Source organism: Phocoena phocoena, chromosome 20, assembly GCF_963924675.1.
Source record: "Phocoena phocoena chromosome 20, mPhoPho1.1, whole genome shotgun sequence".
In the NCBI taxonomy this organism is placed as follows: Eukaryota; Metazoa; Chordata; class Mammalia; order Artiodactyla; family Phocoenidae; genus Phocoena; species Phocoena phocoena.
In genome coordinates this window covers 31549615-31575744 of record NC_089238.1, presented here as the reverse complement: position 1 = coordinate 31575744, position 26130 = coordinate 31549615, and the positions used below count along the sequence as shown (strand labels likewise).

Genomic DNA, 26130 nt, shown 5'->3' with positions numbered 1-26130 from the left:
ACCTGGTAAAATGTCCCACAAGCTGAATAGTTTCTCATGACTTGATTCAGGTTCAACTTTTTTGCCAAGAACCCCACCTACACAGCTGATGCTGGTACTGCCACAATGAGGCAGGTAATACCATTTTGCCCTTCTTGGTAACATTTAATTTGATCACTTGGTTAAAGGTGTTGTCCACCAGATTTCACCACTGTAAAAGCACCTCCTTTCCCCTTTGTAATTAATAAGTACTCTATGGGGTAACACTTGGAGGTCATGTGAATAATCTGTTCACCAATAATCTTTCACCCAATAGTTTCCACTGGTGGTCCTTGCTGAACCCATTGTCACATTGGTGGTTGCAAATGATTTTCTATCATTTCCTGTTTATTTATTTGCTAGCAGGCTTCTTAAAATCCTTTACAGTGTTTTAAAATTGCTTTTGTATTAAGATTAAATGGTTCAAGTTATAGATACCCAAACATGGGGTTAATACATTGAAGAACTTTCTAAATATGTTTCTTGTCCAAAACAAAACAGACTGCCTCAAAAAGTCAGGTGCTTCATATGTTCAACCACATAATAATATTAATATTATACCACATTAAGTATAATAACCAACTGAGAGAGACAGGGTGAGAGTGAGAGAGAGAAAAAGAGAGAGACACACACAGAGAAAAACACCTAACTATCAATTACAGAAAATAGACTCAATGGAAATTGATGTAGTCATAAAGAATGATACGGACAAAAAATTTTAAAAGCGAACTATATAAAACCATATATTGTACACATTTGGATCATAAGCTGTGTAAAAGATACATATCGAACAAAATATTCATATGTCCAAAAAGGCGGCAGGGATGGTATGGGGGTAAGGAAATACAACAAGGTGCCAGGGGCCTCTGGGCGGGGGAGAGGGGACTTCTCCCTTTTTCAGGTCCTCTTTTTGGCATCTTCCAAAATTTCTATAACAGTCATGTAGTATTTTCATAATGAAAAATGAACACAATTCAATTTAGCAAATGTAATGAGTTCGCCATCACTGGAAGTATTTAAAAGCAGAGGTTGGAAAAGAGATTACAGAAGAGTCCTGTAGCAACCAGGACAAACAGATGCCCACGATGGTCTCTTCAAACTCGAATGAAGACAACTCACATGCTGGAAAGGGCCTCAGAGCCTAAATTCCTTGAGAGCTAAGAAATGTGTACCTTGCTTCAAAGTTGGAATGTGGCAGGAAACAGAACAATGCTGTTTTCTCAACATTTTCAGCCTTATACCCCAAAAATAATTTGGGACCAGGTCTACTTTGCCACCTGGTGTATTACATCACTTGAAATACTGTATGTACGTTACACTGTCAGTGGATTAGCATTAGAAAGAATATTTTTTTTAGTGAGTACGACTATCTGAAATATTCCCTTTATCAAAAGGGACAACAAATCTTAAAAAGGATGCCATCAGAGAGTGATGCTACTAGAGTGAAAAAGAAAATAAGCATCCAATCGTTGTGCACAGGAAACTCCCAAATAGCTCCAAGTGCTGCTAAAGGAATTAATGGAACAACATAATGCCAAAAAAACGAAATGAAAAGAATAATAAAAGAAATGGGATAGCTTACATATATAAAACCAAAAACTGCAGCCTGGTACCACTGGTGAAGTCAAGCAACAACGTTAAGGATGAGGTTTATTGAAGAAAAAGCAGTCACGAGCAGTCATATACGTACACACGTTAAAAACTAAAATCCTCATGTTTTTTATAAACTGTAAGAACTTCTGACTCATATGTTGCTGACTTGTAGCAAATAAATATCACTATATACATTAGGTTCTTTATGGCTGAAGACTTAGAAATTTACATTACAAAAATTTAGTGAAAGCCTGATATAATACTTTATGAACTCTTTGTGCCCTGTGCCAGAAGCAATAAAAAACCATTTGGAGTTCTAGACTTTTCTTAACACCAGAATGGAGGCTAGCGAGTTTAATATGTCTGATGGTGTTCATCTCATGTAGCCATTATATAATTAATTTAGTATTTGGTATAAAAACCTGTTCTCTCTCTGCTGTACCAGGTCTGAATTACCTTGGCTTCCTAATGAACTATATTATTTTGTTGACAGAGGGTGACCACACTACAAGGCCATTGGCAGCTGCATGGGCTCAGCAGCAAAGAACTGCAATTGAGCAAGTGTCTTCAGCTTGGCTTTCTCTTCTCAAGCTAACAGAGAGAGGCCCAGCACCCTGTCTCTGAAATAAAGAGGGTCTGTTGCACGCTCACGACAACCTGCTGGCCAATTCAGAACAAGAAGTGTCCACAGGGAGTGGATGAATGGCACGGGCCCTACCAACGAGGGGGACAATAGTTAGGGCACAAGGGCACAGCCACAAACCCCTTGGTGACCAACTCCAATTAGTGAGGAGATGGCAAAAAAAACCCAGGCACAAATCAGAGGCATTAGCGGCCGGGAAGGATCTGGACTCACAAGGATTAACCAAGTAGAGCCAGAAGGAAAACGAAGGATCAAGGGGCCTTCCTAAGGTTTGAAGGTGGTAATGCTGGGTGGGAAAATTAAAATGCCTAGAGAAAACAAAGAGCCTAAGCAGTAATGGCTGAACCACAGGAGGGACAAGGATCCTGACCCAAGGCATCGTGCTCTAATAATCATGACTCTGTACTGAGGGACAGAGAGTGGACAAAGAGAAAAAGAAAAGCCTAACAGTGCTCAATGCTCCCACTCAAAATGATTTTATATCGGTGCATAAATAGTTCTGGTAGAGAAGTGTTTCTGAAAACAGCCTAACACCTCTCAGACTTGCTCAACCTTGTTTAAATTATACCAGCTACAAAGCACTTAGCTTGAGGACTACTTGAAACCCAAGAATGGCTGCCTTCGGGGGATTTTAAAGCCAGCCTCTGTGCTGCCGTTGCCTTACCTCTGCTCGAGGTATCCCAAGGCCTGCCTGACGAACTCCATGCGCACTTCCACGCTGTTGCGGCTCTTCAGGGCATCAGTCGCTGGTGTCAACAACACGTCTGTCATTTGTTTTACCATGGTCCACATGTCAGAGATGTTCTGCACATAAATGAGACTGCATGTGACAATGCTGTGGGGCCGGGGAAATTGCCTCGTTCTTCACGGCAATCTGACTCAAAGGCAGGCGGGACATGGAGCGGGAAGAAGTTAACGTCCTGTCTGAGGCCCTCAGGCTCAAGCCCAGCACAGAGGACGCACCTCTTCCCAGCCAGCTGCCAGGCTCCCGTCTTCCCTGCGAGCAGCCCCCATCTCGAGCTGGTTTTCAGATCAATTACGATTCCAGGTCTGACATAACCACCTACATAACTAAGACCACATAAAACTAACAAGAACACTGAATCTCAGTCGGTTATCCCTTAAGAGAGAGTGAATACATTTATAATCATCCAAATCTCTAGGAGTTTAAACTCAAGTAGCTGCATTTCAGTCCTTACAAGGTCACTGGAGTTTTTTAAGGCTTAAAATAAGAGTTTAACCTAAATAATACAGGTTCTGTCCTCCCAGAGGCTCTCCAGGGTCCACTGCTCTTACCCCACCGTGTGAGTGGCACAGCCTCCTTTTCTCCTGCCTATTCACTCCCTTCAAAAGATGCCTTCCTGTGGCCTCCCAGGAAAGGCACTGGTGATCTCTCCTGTGTGTTACCACCACACAGCTGGACTCCCTCTTCCCAGAATCCTCCTGGCTGTAAACCTCTCCTAAAAATGTGTTCCCTGAACGCTGTGCAAAATATAAAGTTAAGAATCCTTGGAAGACAGTAGCGATTAGAGAAAAAGCAGGTTTACACCTTTTCCAAAGGAAAAGAGAAAATCCTGTTTTCACTGTTTCTCTCAAAAATTAAAAACTGTAGAAAATCCACCCTAAATGTGACCCTTTATAGGTGGTGAGATGGTAGATAAATTCTTATTTTCTTTAGATTGGTTTGTATTGCCTTATGTTTACTATTAAAAAAAATAAAGCATTTTTGAAGGAAAAAAAAGTGTATACGAGTGCTTGCTTCCGTTATAGCCTTTCCTCCTTTCTCCCCTCCTCCTGGCCACCTACCAATCTATCCATCCCCTTTTAAATTTTTTTCCCCCAGCGGGAGAAAATTGGCCAAGGATAAGAACTGAGGGACAGGAATAAAGATGGGGAGTCAGAGAGGAACAGAACCAAGTGGCTTTTAAAGACCCCACCTGAATCAAGTTCAAGGGGCTCACTGGCGTGAAAACCGCATCACCTTTACAATTCACATCTCATGAAAGAGCCTGTTAGTCTGTCTAAGGAGGGAAACTGGCAGGGAGGAGCTGGAGCCTGACAGAACTTCAAAGCAAACACAGCTTTGCTGGGCCTTTTGCAGATGCATAAAGATACATATATCTATATATTTAGGATCATCATCAAAAAACCACCCCAAGGGCTTCCCTGGTGGCGCGGTGGTTGGGAGTCGGCCTGCCGATGCAGGGGACGCGGGTTTGTGCCCTGGTCTGGGAGGATCCCACATGCCGCGGAGTGGCTGGGCCTGTGAGCCATGGCCGCTGAGCCTGTGCGTCCGGAGCCTGTGCCCAGCAACGGGGGAGGCCACGGCAGTGAGAGGCCCGTGTACCGCAAAAAACAAAAACAAAAACAAAAACAAAAATACCACCCCAAAATTATTTAAAATAAAACTCTGAAGAACAGTTAACATCTTCTTCCAGGGCATAGAGTTTCTCTTCAGCACATTTCTGCCAAGTCAGCAAGCTGCTAATCCCATTGGAACACCAGACCCCACACGTCTCCTCGGGTCAGCTCTGGGCGCTACCTTATCATCCAGTTCTGTGAGAGAAGCACAGAGGTCCACAAGGTTAGGCTGCAGGTGTCCGTTGACAATCTTCTCGTTATAGATATAAATCTGAAAGGAAAAGCAAAGTAAATCGCACAAATTCTATTTTCACCTTTTCTTTTTAGAACCCCTTGAAGCAGTTCTGAAACCAGCTTCTGCCCAATGGTCAGAAGCTTTCCTTCCTCAGAGTGGCTGAGCTATCCACACTGCCTGGAGGGCAAGGCCTCCAGCCAGCTTCCCAGTTTTGTGCCTAAGCTTCAGACAGCAGCATCGACACCCACGAAAGCTAGCCGCTAGCCCAGCCTTCCTAACACCTGAGGAGTGGGAGCAGGGTGGTCCCGGGGGTGGGGGGGGAGTCCCACAGGCAGTTCTGCATTGCTCTGCCCAGGAGACCATCAGTCCCAGAGAGCAAGGACCAAAGTGGAAGGTCTCCTGCTGCTGCTTCCTAGGAACCCAGGGAAACATTTGGTAATCTTTCTGGCAAAAGGACTGAATGGCCCCAGGCCCTGGGCTTGTGGACTTAGTAAGGACTGTCAGGTCGCAGCCCTCCACATGTTTTATAAGAGCAGTTGCTGCCCATCTGCAGTACCCATTTCTCGGGAAAGAATCCCAGCTCCTTAGTAAAATTTTCTCAAGAAAAAGGAACTATGTGACGTTCAACGAATGGAAAAGCCAATATTACTTTGGATTTTATTTTTTAAAAACTAACATAATGATGGTAAAAACTATTAAGTTCTACTCTTTGCAATCTGAAGTCCTTGCTCTACCGAGGACTGAACAAGGTAGTGATGTTAGACAAGTCAGGACCCTGTCAAACCTTACCTCCCTCTACTCTAAATGGGGGAGAGCATCATGCAGCCTCCAGGAGTGTTATAAAGATTAAATGAAACGGTTTTAAAACCAGAATGTGGTGTTTATTCACTCATGAGCATTTATAAGGAGCCTTCCCTGGGTTACTGTGTTCAACACGGGATATAAAGATTCGCTCTCCACTGGAGGGGATAGCCATGTAAACAGATACATGACATTCCAGTGTCCTGAGTGCTAGTAAACCTTAGTTTTATGAAGTTTTAGTCTTCACAGACACAGAAGATACATGGTTTCTCTCCTCAAAAGCTTGTAATTTCATTAGGCCTGAATTCTGACGGTGCCTGTGGCAATGGAAGTCAGTCACATAATGAAAGTGAAATTTAAAAAAATGTAGATGTAGTGTGGGAGAAAAAGAGAGATCTAAAAACTGAAGAAAAAATAAATGAAGGCCCAGTAGTAAAACATGAGGGAGTTGGAAGGAGGGGGACTTATGTGAGGGAAGCTGATGTGGCTGGTTTCAGATGCCTAGAGTTAGAACTGGCAGTGGTATGCTGAAGGAGAGAGGCTTAAAAAGAGCATTTAGAACATTTTTCTCAACAAGGGGTACAAGAAGGATCTCTGATAATACCATCAGCTCACCAAATAATTCAGTTACGGCATCCCTCTGTCAAAGGCACAGGGTCTAGCAGTTTCTCCCCTCCCCCTGTTCACCTCTATAGCCACCACGTGTTTTTGTCTCCACCTACCCCACCCCACCCCAGCCCAGGTTGGACGGAAGAAAGGAACTGGGTGATGCTGAGGGCCACAGTGGCACTGATTGCGGGAGGGCTTCCCTGGTGGCGCAGTGGTTAAGAATCCGCCTGCCAGTGCAGGGGACATGGGTTTGATCCCTGGCCCGGGAAGATCCCACATGCTGTGGAGCAACTAAGCCCGTGCGTCACAACTACTGAGCCTGCACTCTAGAGCTTGTGCTCCACAACAAGAGAAGCCACGGCAATGAGAAGCCCGTGCACTGCAAGAAGAGTAGCCCCTGCTTGCCTCAACTAGAGAAAGCCATGCACAGCAATGAAGACCCAACACAGCCAAAATAAAAAAAAAAAAAAAAAAAATGAATAAATAAATTTATTAGAAAAGAAAAAGAATCGCGGGAGTTGGTCACGACAGAACAGATGTTCCTTGGTCACTGCTGGTGCAGGACAATTTAAAGGGGATGGAAGCCCACCACCCTCAATTCAAGAAACAAGACTGTTTCCCCTTCTTGATACTTTGTGCAGCAAAGCAGCAAATTAGAATAAAATGCACAGGCGGCCAGCACTGCTTTATTCAAAAAGTCAATTCCAGGTATGTACTGTCCTAAGGGCAGTTTCAGTCAACAGAGTCCCTGAGCTTTACCACAAAGTGTCTCAATCCATACTCAAACTATCACATGGCCATGATATACCACAAGAACCACAACCCTCCAAATATCATAAGCTTCTCCAGGACAGTAATATCAGGTAATGGTGAGTACATTATGCTTACCAAGGCAGAAAAGCATTCAGAAAATTTCTCTCTACAACGGGGTTAAGAAGCATTTCTGATAATACCATTCACTGACCAGGTGATCAGTTAATACAGAACTCCATTTACTTAGCAGTGCAGTTACTCAAAGCTTTACTGTACATGGGCTGCTGCCAAATGCAAAATGAGATGCCTTGGTCAGTGTGTGAGGCAGATTTCAACTTCCTTAAATCAAACCTGAGTCATTCTATTACCCAATTTGATAGACTCCTCCAGGGACCTAGATGGTAAAATATCAACGCGTCCTCTGAATGAAAACCCAACTTGTTTTCAGGGTTGGACTTTCACATGAAGTCTGTGTTCTCTTTTACTTCCCAGCGGGCTCATAGAGGATTTTCCTGGATTTGATCTTCCTTGAGAACACACTCACCTGCCGGGCATAGGCCATCTCGATGCTGTCCAGAGAGCTTCGACCAGGGGGTCCCGCATCACTGATGTAACTTGGCTGTACAGAAATACACATTCAGAATTGGTTCAGAACAGCATTCAGTCATGTAAAGAAAAAAAAAAACTATAAACATATGTTTGTCTTTAACAAAGCTGTTTTTGTTTCCTAGTCAGACTTCCTCAAAACGATGATTTTTAGGGGCTTCAATAGAAGGCAACTCTCTTACCATGATCACATGAGAAGGGAGCAGGCATGGGACTCAACTCAAAAATAACAGGAGGCTGGAGAAGCTGTAAGGATATCTCAGTAACTGTTTCTAGAAAGGCACCTCTTTGTCACATTCGGTTTCAATCCCCCAGTCCACCTCATCTTCCCCCTCCATGTCTTTACACCAGTGAGGCTGTGGTGTATGTGGGTCTCCTGTTTCCATCACTCATATCAGATAGCTGAGGAAATGGAGTTTATAGGGTCACAATACCAGGATTCAGACATGTCCTATCTAGAGTCCACACCATGACAACAGCTACTGATGAACTTTATGCATCTGAAGATATGAAGCCAGCCTAAGTTGGGCATTCATTCATTCAGCAAACATCTGCCAAGTGCCTGCCTGCCACATGCACAGTGTGTACACATCCATCCCCACAGGATGACAAGACAGCCCACAGAGGCTGTTCCCAAAGAGCTTACCATCTGATGGGGAGAGCTAGACACCAACATATGGAAAAAATTATTAGCCTTTTTAAAGAAAGACTAAAGATAATTTTTAGCTAAGTTTATTTCCTACTCTAAAAAAATATGGATCAAAATCAGGTATGTTCCAATTAGGTATATTAGGCATATTCTTAAATTTCCAATATTAGTTTGTACTGTACTGCAGCAAAGATCAAATTCTTCAAGCTTCTCTCATTTAAAAAAAAAAAAAAAAAAAGCAATGCTCTATTCTCTAAAATCTAAAACAAAGCAGCTTAAAGTAGGTTTCCTGGGAGACACATGACAGATAGCAGCAAAACTTCCTAGCACCACCAAAGCTGGTAAAAGGGATACCAACATGAGCATGCACTGGGGCAGGCCAGAGAATAGGAAGAAGCAGGAAGCAGAAAGGTGGGTTGTAAACCCTCAGGTTCTGGAATGAACACTGGACTGTCAGGACACCTGGGTTCCAGGAGGACTGCTCCACTCCCTTGCTTTGGCATCTGGGCAAAGCACATATCCTTGGAGCCTCAGGTTCCCTTTGGTTGATGAAGGGGCTGTCCTAGACAATCTCGAGAGGTCCTCCCCAGCTCTGATTTTCTGCAATCATTGGTATTAAAAGAGCTTTAAACAGTTTACTGTTCAAAATATCGAATTTGATCTCACTACAGTACAGTAAAAACCAGTGTATTGGAAATTTAAGAATATAACTAATATACCTAGTAGAATACACCTAATTTTGATCCATACTTGTTTATAGTAGGGAATAAGCTTAGCTAAAGTTTAACTTTAGTCTTTCTAAAAAATGGACTAATAAACTTTTCCATATGTTGGCATCTTACTCTCTCGGTCAAATGGTAAGCTTGGAAGATGCTGCTGCTTGGCTGACCCAATGACCATTTCACATCCCTACCTCTCACTTCTACTCACTGCCACTTCCCACTCTGGCATATGGAGTTAAATATATCCAATGGTGTGCTGGTAAATGTTTAACAACTGGCTTGGGAAAGGGAACTTGACTTGTAGCGTTTGCTGGTTTCTGGTGTAAATATTCCCACCATGGCAGAAATCAAGCTATTCCAAGTAGTATCAACTAGACGGCAAATTTCCTGAAACTCTAACAATAGGTCCTCATGAGCTGACCCCTACACACTACCCTTTCCCAGCCTCTACTGCAGCTAGGAGTGGCCATGAACCCTGGTTCTAGCCAACCGGATGAAAGCACAAGCCTGGTAGTACATTCTGGCTTAGTGCAGTTTCTGCTTTTCCTAATAAAGGGAGAAAAAGGAGCCTGGCATGGCCTTTCAGCTTTCTCCCCTGAATGCAAACAGGTTGTCTAGAGCTGCAGCAATCAGCTTGTGAGCCCAAAGTAAGTGTCCGTGCTAAAAATGGTGGTATACAGAGAAAAGGAGGTGCCTCTGATGGCACTGCAGAGCTACTGAATTAAGGCCCATACTCTCCACACCTGCAGACTTGTTAGGTGAGAAAAATAAATCGTTATTCAACCTACAAAAACTCAAGTTTTCTGTTACTCACAGCTGAAAGCATTCCTATCTGAAATGATTGAAAACCATCAGGTTAGAGTAACAACAGACACGCTTACTGAGCGACTACTATATGCCAAGCACTGTCTTAATTTCTGTGTATTAACTCCACAACCCTATGAGATACATACTTTTATTATAACAATTTTACAGATGAAGACACCAAAGCGCACAGAAAGCACCTTGCCAGGGGTCACTCTAATAGGAAGTAGTGGAGCCGTGGTTTGTGCCCACAGCCTGGGGCCACACTGCCAGCCAGGGCAGCCTGGGGCAACTGTCCAAGGATGGCCATCGAAGAACAAGAGAGAGTAGCAGTTAGAAATCCTGGCTCCACTACTCACTAGCTATGTGATCTTGATTGAGTATATTGCTTCTTTTGAGCCTGGGTTTCTTTAGCTGTAACACAGGTGCAGCAATGGTATCTCCCTCATAGATTTGTGAAATAATCTTAAATTAAATGGGAAGAAAACAGTACTTATTTCACAAGGAGTAAGTAGGAATAAGTAGAAAGAGCTCACTGTCCAACATTTGACCAGTAAACGCTAGCTGTTACCACTTTTTAAATAAAAAATAAACCATAATGAACATGGGACTAAATCAGATGTTGAACAGTGGATAGATATGGACACTACAGAAACATAATCTAAGATATTTTCTTTGTGCTGGCTGGAAATTCTCATCTCACTCCTCTACAGTGAAAACACATTCTCGTAGGAAAAGAATCCCCCACCAGCTCATTTTCTATTTCTGGACTAATTCTGAGTGTTCCCAGTAACACTGCATTTGAGGACTGTTCTATAACGTGGCCATCTTTCTGGAACAGAACTCTCTGAAAGCTGATGATCCCCGAGTCTTTTGAAAGAACAGAGCACTAAGCCTGTTAATTCCAGTAACCTAACTGGGGGGAATAAATGGGGAGGAGAGGGGGAATGGCACTAAACACTTCTGCAAGGACACAGTTGTTTCAGCTAAATATACATAAACAGCCTTGAGAAATATTTTCCAGTACTACTAAAAACCTAATTTTAAAAAGTAGTTCGTTTTTTGGCCTTCAAATTTCCATTTAAATTAATTTTGCCTAATGCCCTTGTTTTCAAACGTACCTTTCCTTCATTTGCCCTTGGCCGAGCCTCTATTTCACCACACACAAAGTCAGTTATCCATCAACAGGATGTGTACATGCACATTCCTGAGCAGAGGAACCAGCAAACATTCAATGGAATTTCAAAGCCAGGAGCTGCTAGAGGGCTGGGAAAGGAGATGCCGGTATGCTGTGTGGGAATGACGTTCCAAACTCTTCAGGTTTTCTCTGTATTGGGGCCTGATCGGAGCACAGTGGGGATAACAGGAGCACAGAATCAGAGACCAGAAAGGCAGGGAAGATGGGTAGGCAGGGCCAGAGAGAACAACAAGGGGCTCACCCAGGAGTCTGGAGATAATGTGGAGAAACAGCAGTCTCTGGGAGCACAGACATGAGAAGGGTCTTCTCAGTGTACCTGGTGTTCCCCAAACAGCCATTTTCTAAGTGAACATTCCTGAACAGGCAGGATGTGGTTGGAGAGTGGTAAGGGAACTGCAAGCTTTTATTAAGCAACTACTTTTGTACATAACATATCCAGGGATGAATAAATCTCTTTTCCCAAGGAGAGCACATTCTAGGCAGGGAAAAAGGAATGTAGCACTCACTTCTAGCAAAACAAGTACAGAGTAAAAAGAAAATGTGATGATACTACAGAAGGAAGAGAGTTTTTAATTTCCAAGTGGAATGTTTTGGCTTTATGTAAGCAAAACAGAACCAAAGTAATTAATGTTCAATAGTTGGCTACAGTATCTGTACACAGAAGCCCAGTACTACCAGAAAAAACACCGACTGGGCACCAGAAGACCCAGGTTCTAAACGCAACCCAACTGTGTGACCTTGGGTAATGACATCTAACTTTTCTGGAGCATCATTCTCCATGGATAAAACGGGAAGAATACTTGGGTCATTTATACAATGAAATCTATTACGGCCACTAAAAAATGACAGACACCTACATGTACTAACCTAGAAAAAGCTCCAAAATAAGTTAAAAAAAATCAAAACATAATGCTAAGTAGTATCATTTATTATATAAAATGGTGCCGTTTATGGAGTAAATTGATAATAAACTGATCAGATGGACATATACGTATAAATGTGCACATAAATACCTGAGAGGGAATTGGAAGGATAGAATGTCAGAGGTTATGTTTGGGTTGGGGGTAGAGGAGAGCAGCTGAATTTTCACAATCTCTATCTCTATCTCTACCAGTAGAATGCTGTGCAAGAAGAAGGTGTTCATGTGATATATCCTGATGTCAAAATGAAGGGCCCGTTGAGTTGGGTTCTTTAAACTTCTTTTTGAAAGAGCAGCTGAGCACTTTCTATACTTGAAATCCTACTCAAATTCCAATACATGAAACAAATTAGGAAACTACCAGGGAGCCATAAAATACAGCTTGGAATCATCTAGTCTAGGGTTTTCAAACTCATACTGTCAGTCTATATTTTTACTGTATTTCATCAAATCTAATACACCATCAACTGCAAGGCATCATGTTATTTATGTACCATTAGGAAAGAAAAATGCGGACAAACTATGACACACCACTGAATTTAAGGCGTATCCTGATTTCAGAGATGTTAAAATATAGAAAAGATGTGTAACTGGGAATTGGTGAAATATGGTATTAAGTCAGTGATCAAAATTAGAGACTACATTCAACACACACAGTTCACACATCACATCATTATCTGTAATGATTAAGCTACAACTTAGCTTCTCTACTGAGCCTATTGCTTGCTAGGCTGAGCCATTTTCCAGACAATACATTAAAGCAACATCCACTGACTATGTCTAATATCAATACAGCCACGACACACTGAGGCTAGGTAAAAATTTACTTTTAAATGTTGCCTAAGATATATCAAGGATTCTCAACGATGCTCAAAGCCCGTAGTGTCATGCAAGGAGCGCAGACGGGGGGTGCTCTTCCCCATAGGCCAGACGCAAGGACTAGGGTATGGGAGTTCTTAGCCAGGAGTCTCTTTCTTGCTTCAAAGCACGTCATTTTTATTCAGACTACAACCTGGAAAGTTATTAACAATCTTTCGATTCCTATCTTTCTTTAAAAATTATACCTTTTTCTTCAATGATATCCTAAGGAAATTAACTTCCCAAATTGAATTTATGCTACTGAAGCATCATTTCCCTTATTAAAACTTGCCAGGAATAGATATTACTAATGTGTTGTTGCTCTTCTGTTATTGGAAGGCTTGGGGGAAAAATGATTCAGGAACCACCATCTCCTACTTCATTTTTGCTTAAAAATAAAAGCCTCAAGCCTCTCTTTATATTAAATTAACCAAATTTGGACATTTTCCTTCAACTATAAGGTCAGCTCAAAATGACTGGAAGCCTCTTTCCTAGCTAATGACTCTTTGGATTCCAACAGCCTTATTCCTGACAACAAAGTGCCCAGGAAAGAATGGTTTAGATGGCAAGTCATACTTTAATTATTTCTTCTACTTATGTCCTGAGATTTTTTTCATTCCTAGTGACTTTATAGGTCAAGGGACACTTAAAAAGGGATAGATCCATATTAAAATGATAAAAATAAACTTAATAGTGTGTAGCTTACCAAATACCAGCCACCACCATAAACAGTGCTGCGATATGCTGAGCGTGCACTCTATACCAGCTCTGGGCCAGGCACCTTACACACGTTCTACGTTCCTTCCAACGGTTCTTCAAGAGAGGCCTTTTACAATGAGGATGAGAACAGGGAAGTTCCCGGGAGAGCCCCGGGAACTTAGGCCTGCAGAATTCCAAAGCCTGTCTCAGGCCTTCACACTCTGCGGTTTCTTACAAAGAGGGCAGAGAAGGTGCCTGCCCAAGTGGAGATAATACCACCTTTCCATCATTTTGAAGAAAATTACATGGAAAAAACATGGTTCTTCCACATATCCACCAGAATGGTTGAATTGAAAAAGACAAAAAATACCAAGTGTGGCAAAGGTATGGAACAAAGAGAATTCTCATAGTGCTGGTGGGAGGGTACACTAAGAAACCGTTTTGGAACAGTGTTGAATATATGTGTACCCTCTGTCCCAGCAATTGCCCGCTTAGATGTGCCCAATGGATGTGCAAACGTATGTTCACCAAAAGACAGGTACAAGAATGCTCTCAATAGCACTCTTTATAAAAGCTAAGAACTGGTAACTATCCAAATGTCCATCAACATCAGAATGGATAAACAGACTGCAGTCATACTATTCGGCCATGAGAATGAATAGCCTTCAACTACATGTAACAATATACAGAGTGTTAAGCAAAAGCCAGAAACAAGAGTACATACCATATGACTCCATTTACAGAGTTTAAAAACAGGCAAAATTAATCTATGACATCAGAAGTTAGGACAGTGTTTCTTTTGGTGGTGGTGGTGAGGGGTGGTGAATGAAAAGGCACAGAACAGGGGATGCTGGGAGGCCGACAATGTTGTTTCTTCATCTGGGTGTGTTCCCTTTTGCTATATTCATTGAGCTGTATACTTAAAAAGTGCATACTTTTCTGTATATATGTTATACTTCAGGAAAAAAGTTCAAAACAGCAACAAACAACAAAATCTACAAGGTTCCAGAAATGGCAATTCCCTGGATTATCTGAAGAACCATCTGCATCATTTGCCAGCTTTTTCAGCAAAGCTATCCACTCCGCTAGGTGTCACAACAGACAACAGCAATAGTATCAATAACTCCCTTCCAAGAGGGAGGACTCGAGGTCAAGGAAGCAGAGTCTACTAAATAGATTAGTCTATTTTAAGACAAGAGCAATCAAGAAAGAATATCTCATTAGCGGCTTATAATTACTTCCAAATCCCAATACAGACTACAACCTATTAACACAATTTTAAAAAATGAAGTTTATAAAACCATGAGCTGTTCTACTTATCTGCCCAGACTCACAAGAAATAGAAAGAAACATTAGGCTGGCCAAGGATTTTATACATTAGCTCTTTTTTCCCAAAGACTCTACTCTTCTTTGAAATCTTTGAGTCTAAGAAATGTGGAACAGGGTCATTAATGAGTAATTTCCTAAGATAAATGACTTTAGCATCTATTTATTTGGGGGGCTAATTTAATAGAAAAACTGGGTTTTTATTTTATTTTATTTTTTTTTTTTTTTGCGGTATGCGGGCCTCTCACTGTTGTGGCCTCTCCCGTTGCGGAGCACAGGCTCCGGACGCGCAGGCTCAGCGGCCATGGCTCACGGGCCCAGCCGCTCCGCGGCATGGGGGATCTTTCCGGACCGGGGCACGAATCTGTGTCCCCTGCATCGGCAGGCAGACTCTCAACCACTGCGCCACCAGGGAAGCCCTGGGTTTTTAAATCAGGAGCAAATTTGTAGATACAGAATGTGTGAAGTTACCCTGCAGGCATGAAACACTGCCAAGCTACCCACCTTTGACCCAGAGTTCAACAGAACGATGGCCTAGAAGCCAACAGTCCTGGATCTCAGCAGCATATTACACATCTCTCTGAGCCTTAGTTGTCCTATCTCCCATGAGAAAAGAATGCTAGCTAGTTAAGAAACAACTTCTGGGGAAAAGATTTATCAGGAAGCACTGGCAATATTACTTGAAATGTCTAACGCTATAATTTTTGTGACATTATAATTTTTAACTTGCACCTCCAAATTATCTGAAACTACTTACTTTAAAACAATAGTAAGGGATGCCCATTATGAGTCAGGTGCTTTATGTTATCACTAATCTTCCCAAAAATCCATTTCACCAATGAAGACATTAAATGTCTGCAGGATTAAATAACTTGGATAAGGTCTCAGAACTAGTCAGTGGTGAAGCTAGGATCTGAACCCCAGGGCTGTTCTCTCCCCAGCACCAGCGTGGTAAATGTGTGGTTAAGTCACAGCTCCCACTGGCACAAGGGCAGACATCACTAATCAAGCACGACACACTTTCCTGCTGATCCCAAGATGCAGCCTCAAATCCCTCTCAGGAAAGATCTCCAGGATAAATAAGTGAAAAAAGCATGATATAGAACAGAGCATATAGTAAAATAACTTCTGTCTAAGAAGGAGGGAAGATAATATATTGCCTTGTATTCATATAAAGAGACTCGAAATATTACACAAGAAAGTAATAATAGTGATTACTTCCAGGGAGAGGCAAAGTGGGGAGGGAATGAGCTTCTGGGGACAGGGTACTTTAGTTCTTGAGTCATATGAATACATTGCCTTTAAAAAAATTAGATTTTAGGGCTTACCTGGTGGCGCAGTGGTTAAGAATCTGCCTGCCAATGCAGGGAACACAGGTTCGAGCCCTGGTCTGGGAAGATCCCACATGCCGCAGAGCAACTAAGCCCTACTTAGTTGGGCTTAAGCCCAACTACTGAGCCACAACTACTGAGCCTGCACATCTGGAGCCTGTGCTCTGCAACAGGAGAGGCCGCGACAGTGAGAGGCCCACGCACCGCGATGAAGAGTGGGTCCCGCTCACCGCAACTGGAGAAAGCCCTCGCACAGAAATGAACACCCAACACAGCCAAAAAATAAATAAATTTATTTAAAAAAAAAAAGAATTAGATTTTAAAGAGGAGAAACCCCTCAACTTAGCACCACCAGCAATCAATGAACACTGGCAATTAAAATAGACCCTATTAAACATACCCACTCTAAAATCACACTGTTTCAACATATCCCTAATACTCTGGTTAGCACAAAGTTAGCTAAGGCCAAATGATTTATTCAACAAATATTTCTAGAGCATCTAATATGTTCCAGGGACTCTTCTAGGCACTGGAGATATGAGTAAATACAACAAACAAAAATCCTTACCTTCATGGAGCTTACATTCTACTGTGAGAAACAGACAGTAAGCAATATAAAGACATAAAACACATACAATGGTTTAAAGTGATGAAGTGCTAAAAAGAAAAATATAGGGCTTCCCTGGTGGCGCAGTGGTTGAGAGTCCACCTGCCGATGCAGGGGACGTGGGTTCGTGCCCCGGTCCGGGAAGGTCCCACATGCCGCGAAGCGGCTGGGCCCATGAGCCATGGCTGCTGAGCCTGCGCATGTGGAGCCTGTGCTCCGCAACAGGAGAGGCCACAGCAGTGAGAGGCCCGCGTACCGCAAAAAAAAAAAAAAAGAAAAAAAAGAAAAATATAGCAAGAAAAGGGGATATAGAAAGTGCTGAATGGGGAAAGGGTGGTTTGGATTTCAGATATCAAGGCCCTGGAAGGCCTCACTGAGATGGCACTGGGTAATATGTGAAGAAAGTGAGGGAGACAGCCATGCAGTTATTTGGGGGAAGAGCCTTCTAGGCACAAGCAACAGGAAGCCCAGAGGACCTGAGGCAGGAGGAAGCCTACCCGGTTCGTTCAAGGAACCTGCAACGAGCTTCTTTGGCTGGAGCAGCAAGAGCAACAGGGAGAGCAGAAAAACTTGAGCTGCGAGAGGCAACAAGACCAGGTCAGGTAGGGACTTAGAGGTCATGGTAAAGACTCTGGCTTTCACTCCAAGTGAGAGGGGTGTCACTGGAGGATCCCGAACGGAGGAGTGACACGATCTAGCCTGTGTCTTAATAGTGTCACTCTGGCTGTTGTGTTGAAAAGACTGTACAAGGGCAAAAGCAGGGAGACCAGTGTGGCTGACAACCTCTAGGATGGCTCCCAATAATCCCCACTTCCTGGGATCCGAGCCCTTGTTTAATCCTCTCTCCTTGAGCACAGGCTGAATTTAGTGACTTACCTTGATCAAAGCAAAGCGACAGGATATTACTTTCAAGATTAAGTCACGGAAAGACCGTGGTTTCTGTCTTGGGGGCCCTTTAGCTCTTCCTTGGATCCCTCATTCTTGCTCCAGGGGAAGCAAACTACCATGCTGTGAGCAACACAAGAGAGACCCACATGACAAGGAACTGACGTCCGTAGCCAAGAGCCAGAGGGGACCTGAGGCTTGCCAAGAGGCATGTGAGTGAGCCTGGGAGTGGATCCTCCCCGAGTTTAGCCCTGCAATGAGTGTTGCCTCAGCCAACATCTTGACCACAGCCTCAAGAGACCCTGAACTATTTCTGGTAAACGCAGCTAAGCTAAATGATTGTTTTCAGCCACTACGGTTTGGAGTGATTGGTTACATAGCAATAGATAATGGAAAAACCAGTTAGGAGGTTAGTCCAATAATGTGAACAAGAGATGATGGTGACTTGGACCAGAGTGCTCACAGCAGAGGTGGTAAGAAGTGGTTGGATTCTGGGTATATTTTGAGAGCAGGGTTAAGTAAATTTGCCAACATGTAAGAGAGTCTAGGTGACAGAAAGGGAGAACAAAAATGAATCTGAGGTGTTTGATCTGAGCAAGTGAAAAACTGCAACTGCCCGTTATAAAGAGGATAAACTCTGTGAGAAAAGAAGGTTGATGCCAGGAGGGAGTTGAGGGCAGTTGCTACCATGACTCAATTCTAAACATGTTTAGCTTGATGGCTCTGAGACATCTGAGTACAGCCAAGAAGGCCACTAGAAAAATGAGTCTGGGGGTGTTTGGGGCTGTGATGTAAATTTAAGTCTTCAAGTACATAGATGGTATTTAATACCACAAGCCCAGATGAGATCAACGGGGCAGTGACTGAGGAAGAAACAAGAACAGGTCAAGGACAGAGTCCTGGGACACACAAACACCTAGGAGTCAAGGAATTTGAGGAAAATTCAGCAAAAGAGGCTGAGCAGAAGCAGCCAGACATGTTGGAGGAAATCGAGGCAAATGCGGGCATCTGGAAGGCAATGAAAAGAGGGTTTCAAGGAGGAGACAGTGATCAACTGTGCTAGGACTGTCAGTAGTCAAGCAGACAAGCATTCTCTGACCTCACAGTTTTCATCGTGGTTTACCTGCTGGACTCAACCTACCTCGCTTTCTTGAGTAAAGTCAAGGGCATCTTCTCCCGATGCCAGCAGGGTGTGGAGAATCCGCTGTTTCACTTGCTCCCACTCAACCAGCATTGACTCTCGATGGTACTCCTCAGCCATGCCAAAGGTCTGTTGGAGAGGAGCAGAGAGAGATGACCCAAATGAGAAGACAAAGAACACGGTTTCCCTTGAAGCGCAACAGAAATTCAAAGCCCTCCAGATCTGCCATCTTTCCATAAGTGGAGCAAAAGCAATCTATTTTAAATTATCCTTAAAGAATTTACTGACAACTGTTTGCAACATGCCCTATTTCATCAAGTCTAACACATTAAATTTTTTAAATTGTGGCAAAATGCACTTAACAATAAAACTTACCATGTTAACCCTTTTTAAGTGTACAGTTCAGTGGTATTAAGTTCATTCGCACGGCTGTGCAAACATCACCACCATACATCTCCAGAACTCTTTTCATTGTGCAAAAATGAAATTCTGCACCCATTAAACAATATCTTCATTCCCACCCTCCCCCAGTCACAGGCAACCACCATTCTACTTCTGTCTCTATGATTTTGACCACTTCTAGGTACCTCATGGAAGTGCAATCATACAGTATTTGTCTTCTTATGTCTGGCTTATTTCACTTAGCAAAATGTCCTCAAGATTCATCCATGTTATAGCATATACAGTCTCGTTCCTTTTTAAGGCTGAATAATACTCCACCATATGTACACACCACATTTTGTTTATCCATTCATCTATCCATGGACACTTGAGTTGCTTCCAATTTTTGGTAACTGTGAATCGTGCTACTGTGAACATGGGTGTACAAATATCTCTTCAAATTCCTGCTTTCAATTCTTTGGGCTACATACCCAGAAATGGAATTGCTGGATCAGATGGTCATACTATGTTTAATTTTTTGAGCAATTGCATAATGTTTCCAAAGAGGCTGTACCATTTTTCATTCTCATCAACATTGCACAAAGGTTCCAATTTCTCTACATCCTCTCCAATACTCACTATTTTCTGGGTTTTTTTGATTGCAGCCATGCTAATGGGTGTGAGGTGATAACTCATGGTTTTGATTTGCATTTCTCTAATAAGTAGTGATGCTGAACATCTTTTCATGTGCTTATTAAGATAAATATCTTCTTAAAACCTCTGAAATTAGGCTACATATTACAATTGATAGCATGTCAAAAGCTTAAATTGAAGTACTTTTTCTTTGTAGTACATAAAATAATGACGGATTATAAAGTCAATGGTATCTTAAGATTTAATGAGCCTCTAAGATAAGACAAAAAGTAAGATTCTCCCAGTGTCTATTTTTTTAAGAAACAGTAATATTTTCATATGAGGAAGCAAATCAGTAAAAGAAAAAACAGAGCCTTTTGCAATTAGGTTTCCTATCAGTCTTCTCAAAGTCACTACTGAAATGTCTGGCAAACCTCACTTCTATCTGCTGGTGACACAGCAGGTTGCCAAAACAAAGGCACTCAGAAGGAAAAGAAAAAAGAGAAAGAAGGAAAACAAAGAAAAGAGGAAGGGGGGCTTCCCTGGTGGCGCAGTGGTTAGGAATCTGCCTGCCAATGCAGGGGATATGGGTTCAAGCGCTGGTCCGGGAAGATCTCCCATGCCTAGGAGCAACTAAGCCTGTGCACCACAACTACTGAGCCTGTACTCTAGAGCCCGCGAGCCACAACTACTGAGCCTGCATGCCACAACTACTGAAGCCCATGTGCCTAGAGCCCGTGCTCCATAACAAGAGAAGCCACTGCAGTGAGAAGCCCGTGCACCGCAACGAAGAGTAGCCCCCGCTCACCACAACTAGAGAAAGCCCGTGTGCGCAACAAAGACCCAACACAGCCAAAAATAAAATAAAACTTAAAAAAAAAAAAAATCTAGGAGAGTGGTTAAAGAAAAGAGGAAGGGAAGAAGGAAGGCAGAAAACACACACCAAAAAAACAAGGAAAGGAAAACAAAAAACCCAAACAAAAGCAAAACCAAAACCCCTCTGAGGAGGAGATTAAAGCAACTTATAGAGACATACTGAATCATAACCATTCTTAGCCTATTATTCTTCAATTGGCAGACCAGGTTTCCCATCAGCTTAAGCCCACTTCTCAAAAAGCCATTTCATTTACAATCAGATTGGCATCTAATTAGGCAGCACCAAGAGAATGAGTATTAGTAATGCCTGCTTTATTTTGGCAATGCAGATAATTTATACTGATAATATTCATATATATGAGCTCTGGGAAACTATCAGAAAAATCATATACTCTTTCTACAAATGGGATGTTTGAGTGTGGACCAATATTTATTAAAATGTGAAAAAAAGAACAGAAACCCACAAAAATGATTAGGAAGAAGGTTGGCACATCTTGCAAATTTGATTTGGTCCATCTATCAATGGATTTTTTTTCTAATATGTATTGTAAAGACAAAAAAAGGAATGGCTATCAAAAACTTTAAAAACAGTGTTTCATCTGGTTTTCTTCCCACTGAAGGTCAGGCAAAATGGACCACTCCAAGTCGCCTGGATTGAAAAAAATACCCAGAGAAAAATCATTGTCTCTTGCTACATTAGTGACCTTAAACATGAAAGCTATGCATTTTGAACAGAGAAAAGTATGCTGGAATAGAGAGGTGGGGTAGAGGTGAGGGGAAGAGGTAGTTTCTCTAGAAGCTATCTAGAAATAGTGCACATGTTGAACCACATTTCTTCTAAAACTCTTCCATTTAGTGGGCATCCACCTCCTTAACCTTGAACCTGTCCCAGAAAGGGAAAATAAGAGGGCCATGGGGCAGGAGGACCAGGGAGGGTTGAAATAAGGAGGTGGAGGGCTGGCATACCACACAGCTTTGCAAACTTGTAATAGGAAGTGAGGCACTGACTAAGTGCTGCCACTGACCCAGGACACCACAGTGTCACAAGAATTTTTCTTAAGGTTAAGTCCTCTGGCTGATAAAGAATAGCAGCGCACTAAAGGCAATTGAAGAAAACACAATCTGTCTCAGAGACACTGTTGATGAGGATGGCAGGGGCAGACTTCCAGCATCACGTAAGGGTCAGGGCGACAACAGTGGGAATTAACCATCCCCCTGTTAATCAAGCTGCCCACCTGTGTGCCAAGAGCTCCTGCTTCAAGAACACAGGAAATACTCTGAAAACTGGCAGCTTTCTGGGCTCAAATCCTCAGATGTATCTGAGAAATACGCCAGGCTACTCATTTAGAAACAGCTCCACAACCTGAACAAACAGCACTGTCGTTCCATTCATCATTAGTGTGATAAGGAGCTTCAAATAAAAATAAATGGCCCAACATTAAAATTCTCTTCCCATCACCATGCCACCCCCAGCTTATCTTAATTACATCAGAGATAATGGAACATCCAATTTGTGGGCTAATCAGGGATGATCAGCCACCCATCTGCCCTCTTCCAGTCTATTCCCTTTAGACCCACATCTGAACCACCAGATCAGGTGCAAAGAAGAATGTCAACTAGAGGAGCTAATGAGAGAGAATCAACAGAGCTACTCAAAAGAGCTAAGAACTAAGAGAAAAGGAGGACAGTGAGGGTCTGAGACAAGGTGAGAGACAGGAATAGCAGGGATAAGGAAAGACAAACCACAGAAAATGACAAAGCAGTGGAGAAACTATTATAAATTAAATCCGGGGACTTCCCTGGTGGCGCAGTGGTTAAGACTCTGTGCTCCCAATTCAGGGGGTCCCGGTTTGATCCCTGGTCAGGGAACTAGATCCCACAGGCATGCTGCAACTAAGAGTTTGCATAACACAACTAAGACCCAGTGCAATCAAAAATAATAATAATAAGATTGTCATTGTCAAGACAGGCAGACCTCAGATATATTAAAAAAAAATTAAATCCGAATCTTTCAAGTTATGTGGGGAACTATATCTCTTTGAACATAGTTAAGAAAGGAAGGCAGGGAAAGAACTGGGCAACTGAATTAAGAACAGGTGGGGAGCACTCGAACCCCATTTTCATAAAGGGAAGAGGGCAACCTGCTTTGACTTCACACCCACTTATTATTGAGCTGTTGCTGGCGTTTAGAAACTCTACATATGTTCTGATAATGTTGTTCTGTTTTTGCTGGGATGCACCAAATGGGAAAAGATAGTACACATTTGTGGTTTTGTAGCCTGTTTTCTTGGCATTTCAGCAGCATATTGGCAAGTTATTCAAACGTGAAATGACCACCAATAATGCCAAAAAGCTGCTCACCTTTTTGTTTGAACATGATTCTTGTTCAGCAGCAGCCTCTGGTGTCCAGACAGGTGAAAGGCTCCCCCCCAGGGCCAGCTCCCAACACCGGAACATCTCCCTCACAAACACATATGCACACATTTTGCACTGTGGTATGTCACTTAAATGTTTTGGCTGGCTGCACATTTAGTCTCAATATGGCACAACGTTCAGAGACTGCCAATTTCAGAAACACATTCCGCAGGGTAAATGGATTAATAAGGCTCGGTGGCATTCGACAATCCTAATTTAATTTCATCAGTCCTTTACAGCAGGAGAATCAATGTTGGTGACTAACTCACTCCAAGTGTGAACCAAAAAAAACCTTAAAAAAAATATTTTCAAATCTGGATCAAGTGAATTTCTCTATTTCTAGGAATAAGTACTATTGCCAAAAATATAATTAATTAAATTTTAGGGAATTTTACTCTGATAATTAAACGTATCAGTCATTTAAATAATGTCTCTGAAACATATTCTTATAAATTAGAGCTGGCAAGCCCCCCTGAGGCCCTATCCCACTCATATCAGCCCTACTTAGACACTTCCACCTGTATGGAGTATTTTAATAAAGCACACTGAGAAGCAGCATTTTTTTTTTTTTTACTTTCTTATTTTTGGAACCACTTAAATAATACACAAATACATTTCACTTGATCTAAGGCTTATACAAGTCAACAGCAAAACAGAGATTCCCTTCACCCCTACTCCCTTGCAGAGACAGCTACTGCTTCCAGACTAATGTGAACCCTCTAGCCTCCTTCCTGGGAAAAGCTGCATTTTTAGAACCAACTCCACATGACCACTAACCTTCCTCCTCCCTCCCTCCCCAAAAGACCCCCGGGGCCTGAAAATCTTACTCCATAATGGAATGTATTCTAAAGGTTTTGATCTTTTAGTCCTTGTCAAACAAATGGAGATAACTCACGTTAGTAAAGTAAATGATCTTTGACTATCTTGAGGGAATGCTTGTTGCGAAATATTGCTGCACATATAATGGCTGTTCTGGCTGACTTATTTACTATCCTCTCAAATATCAAGATGTTTGTTTGTTTGTTTGTTTCAAAGAGCTTGGAGAAATTGTTAATTTAAAAGGTGGTGTAGAAAGTCAAATTGTGTGATAAAAGGAAAAGAAATTGAGGAAAATTATCAATATCATAATTGCTTTTCTGAACTGCTGATTCAGTAGAAACCAAAATACCATTTATACTGTAACAATGAAACCAAAGAATTGTCTGGCCCTTCCATTTTATGATTAACTTAATAATTAACTGACCAGCCCAGTGTTTCAGATGCAGTCACTAAATACACGTAGAGTTACGAGCATGGTATTTTCCTCAAAAATGGTTCCTGTAGAACTCCCTCTGGTGAACTATCAAGAGAGCTGGGCCTGGAACACAGAATCCAGTTTCTAGAACCTCCACGCCCCAGTATACACTGCTGCTCTCACAACAGTATACATATACATTTGGGTTCATTTCTTACCCTCTTCCGGGACTCTTCGATGGCAGACAGCAGGGCATTGTCCTTTTCATTCTTTAGGAAGCCCTAGGAAGGAGGAGAGAATGACACAATTTAGGTTAAAATTAACAAAATTAACCTTCAAATAATCAAAAACACACTGTAGGAAAAAGAAGAAAACACCTGCAAGGATAACTGCTACCCTGCCTACCTTCACCCTCACAAAACTCTCTCAAGTTGAATATGGCCCATATTATAGATACACCTTTGGCTATGCAGCCAGTCACAGTGCGTGTAACTGTTCCTTGGTCTATATTTCTCTGTTGTTTTCAGTTAATTCTTCAATTTCTTCCTAACACTGAGGAAGGCATCAGCCATCCCTTTGTTTGGGTGTTTTTCACTTGTTTGTCAATGGCTGGGATACCTGAAAAATTATTTATTTATGCTTTTCTTCTGGGGTTGTGCTACGTGCACTCCCTATTTCAGGCCTGATGACACCTGCTGCTTATTTAATACAGGTGGGGTGAAGAGGAACTGGCCCACAAGGCTGGTTTAATACACACAGGGTTAAATGTCTGCAAAATGCAACTTCATGATAACACAACAGACCTAGTTTTACATCATGGTCCCCCATTTACTACTTGCATGGGTGACGATTTTAGACAAGTCACCCAGATTCTCTAAACCTTAGTTTATTCATATGTAAAATGAATATTAAATGAGACAATGTAATCAAGTGCTTGGCCCAAGGCTCAATACATGTAGCTCTAGCATTAGTATTGATTAGATCTAGATCTGTTGGTGACATTAAAGAAAGATGCCCAGGGTGACTTCCTAGTTGCTATTCATTGTCCTCATTGCTCAACCTGAGATCCTGGGGAGGAGGACAAGGGACAGATGCAGACAGAGTGGGCTTCCATGCTGATGCCTTGCCATTCACACAGGGGTGAAGCTTTCTCCCCACAGCCTGGGATGTGGGGGCCAAGTAGGAAAGGAAGATGATCCATTAACTAATAAGTAGAGATCAAACTCTTGGTTGTAATATGAAAGATTCTGAGTCACCCTATACATTAGATCCACCTACACTATGGAATGCAAGGTACCTGCGTGTCAAGCACACTATGGGTGTTTTTATACATGTCCCAAATCATCTGTTTTTTCAGAATCATGTTTTTGGTCTTTTTCTTTTAGGAACTCTTTGGGGGAATATAATACAAAGTAGAATTAAGCTAAAGTTTTTATTTTGTTTGTTTGTTTTTTTGCGGTACGCGGGCCTCTCACTGTTGTGGCCTCTCCCGTTGTAGAGCACAGGCTCCGGACGCGCAGGCTCAGTGGCCATGGCTCACGGGCCCAGCCGCTCCGCGGCATGTGGGATCCTCCTGGACCGGGGCACGAACCCGTGTCCCCTGCATCGGCAGGCGGACTCTCAACCACTGCACCACCAGGGAAGCCCCTAAGCTAAAGTTTTTAAAGTGACATGCTAAATTTTAAAACATCTGACAGTTTTCTTGAAAGCTTACTTTCATGGTTAATTAATTTATTGATCACTTATTTATATTTCAACAATTGTAACATTTTAGTATATTTTGTTCAAACAATCGCAGATATAAGGCTGTGATTCTTAAAACAAAACAAAAGA

General features: G+C 42.3%; 1 protein-coding gene across 1 annotated transcript in view; it reads right to left on the bottom strand.

The window, feature by feature from the left end:
* NUP93 (nucleoporin 93) overlaps positions 1-26130 on the bottom strand; it is a 105843-nt gene that overhangs the window by 14933 nt on the left and 64780 nt on the right. The window contains exons 4-8 of the mRNA XM_065898489.1: positions 24516-24578; positions 18759-18887; positions 7558-7632; positions 4797-4886; positions 2919-3058 (exon numbers count right to left, since the gene is read on the bottom strand). Of these exons, the coding sequence (XP_065754561.1) occupies positions 2919-3058; positions 4797-4886; positions 7558-7632; positions 18759-18887; positions 24516-24578 (497 nt within the window). The remainder of the gene's footprint in view (positions 1-2918; positions 3059-4796; positions 4887-7557; positions 7633-18758; positions 18888-24515; positions 24579-26130) is intronic.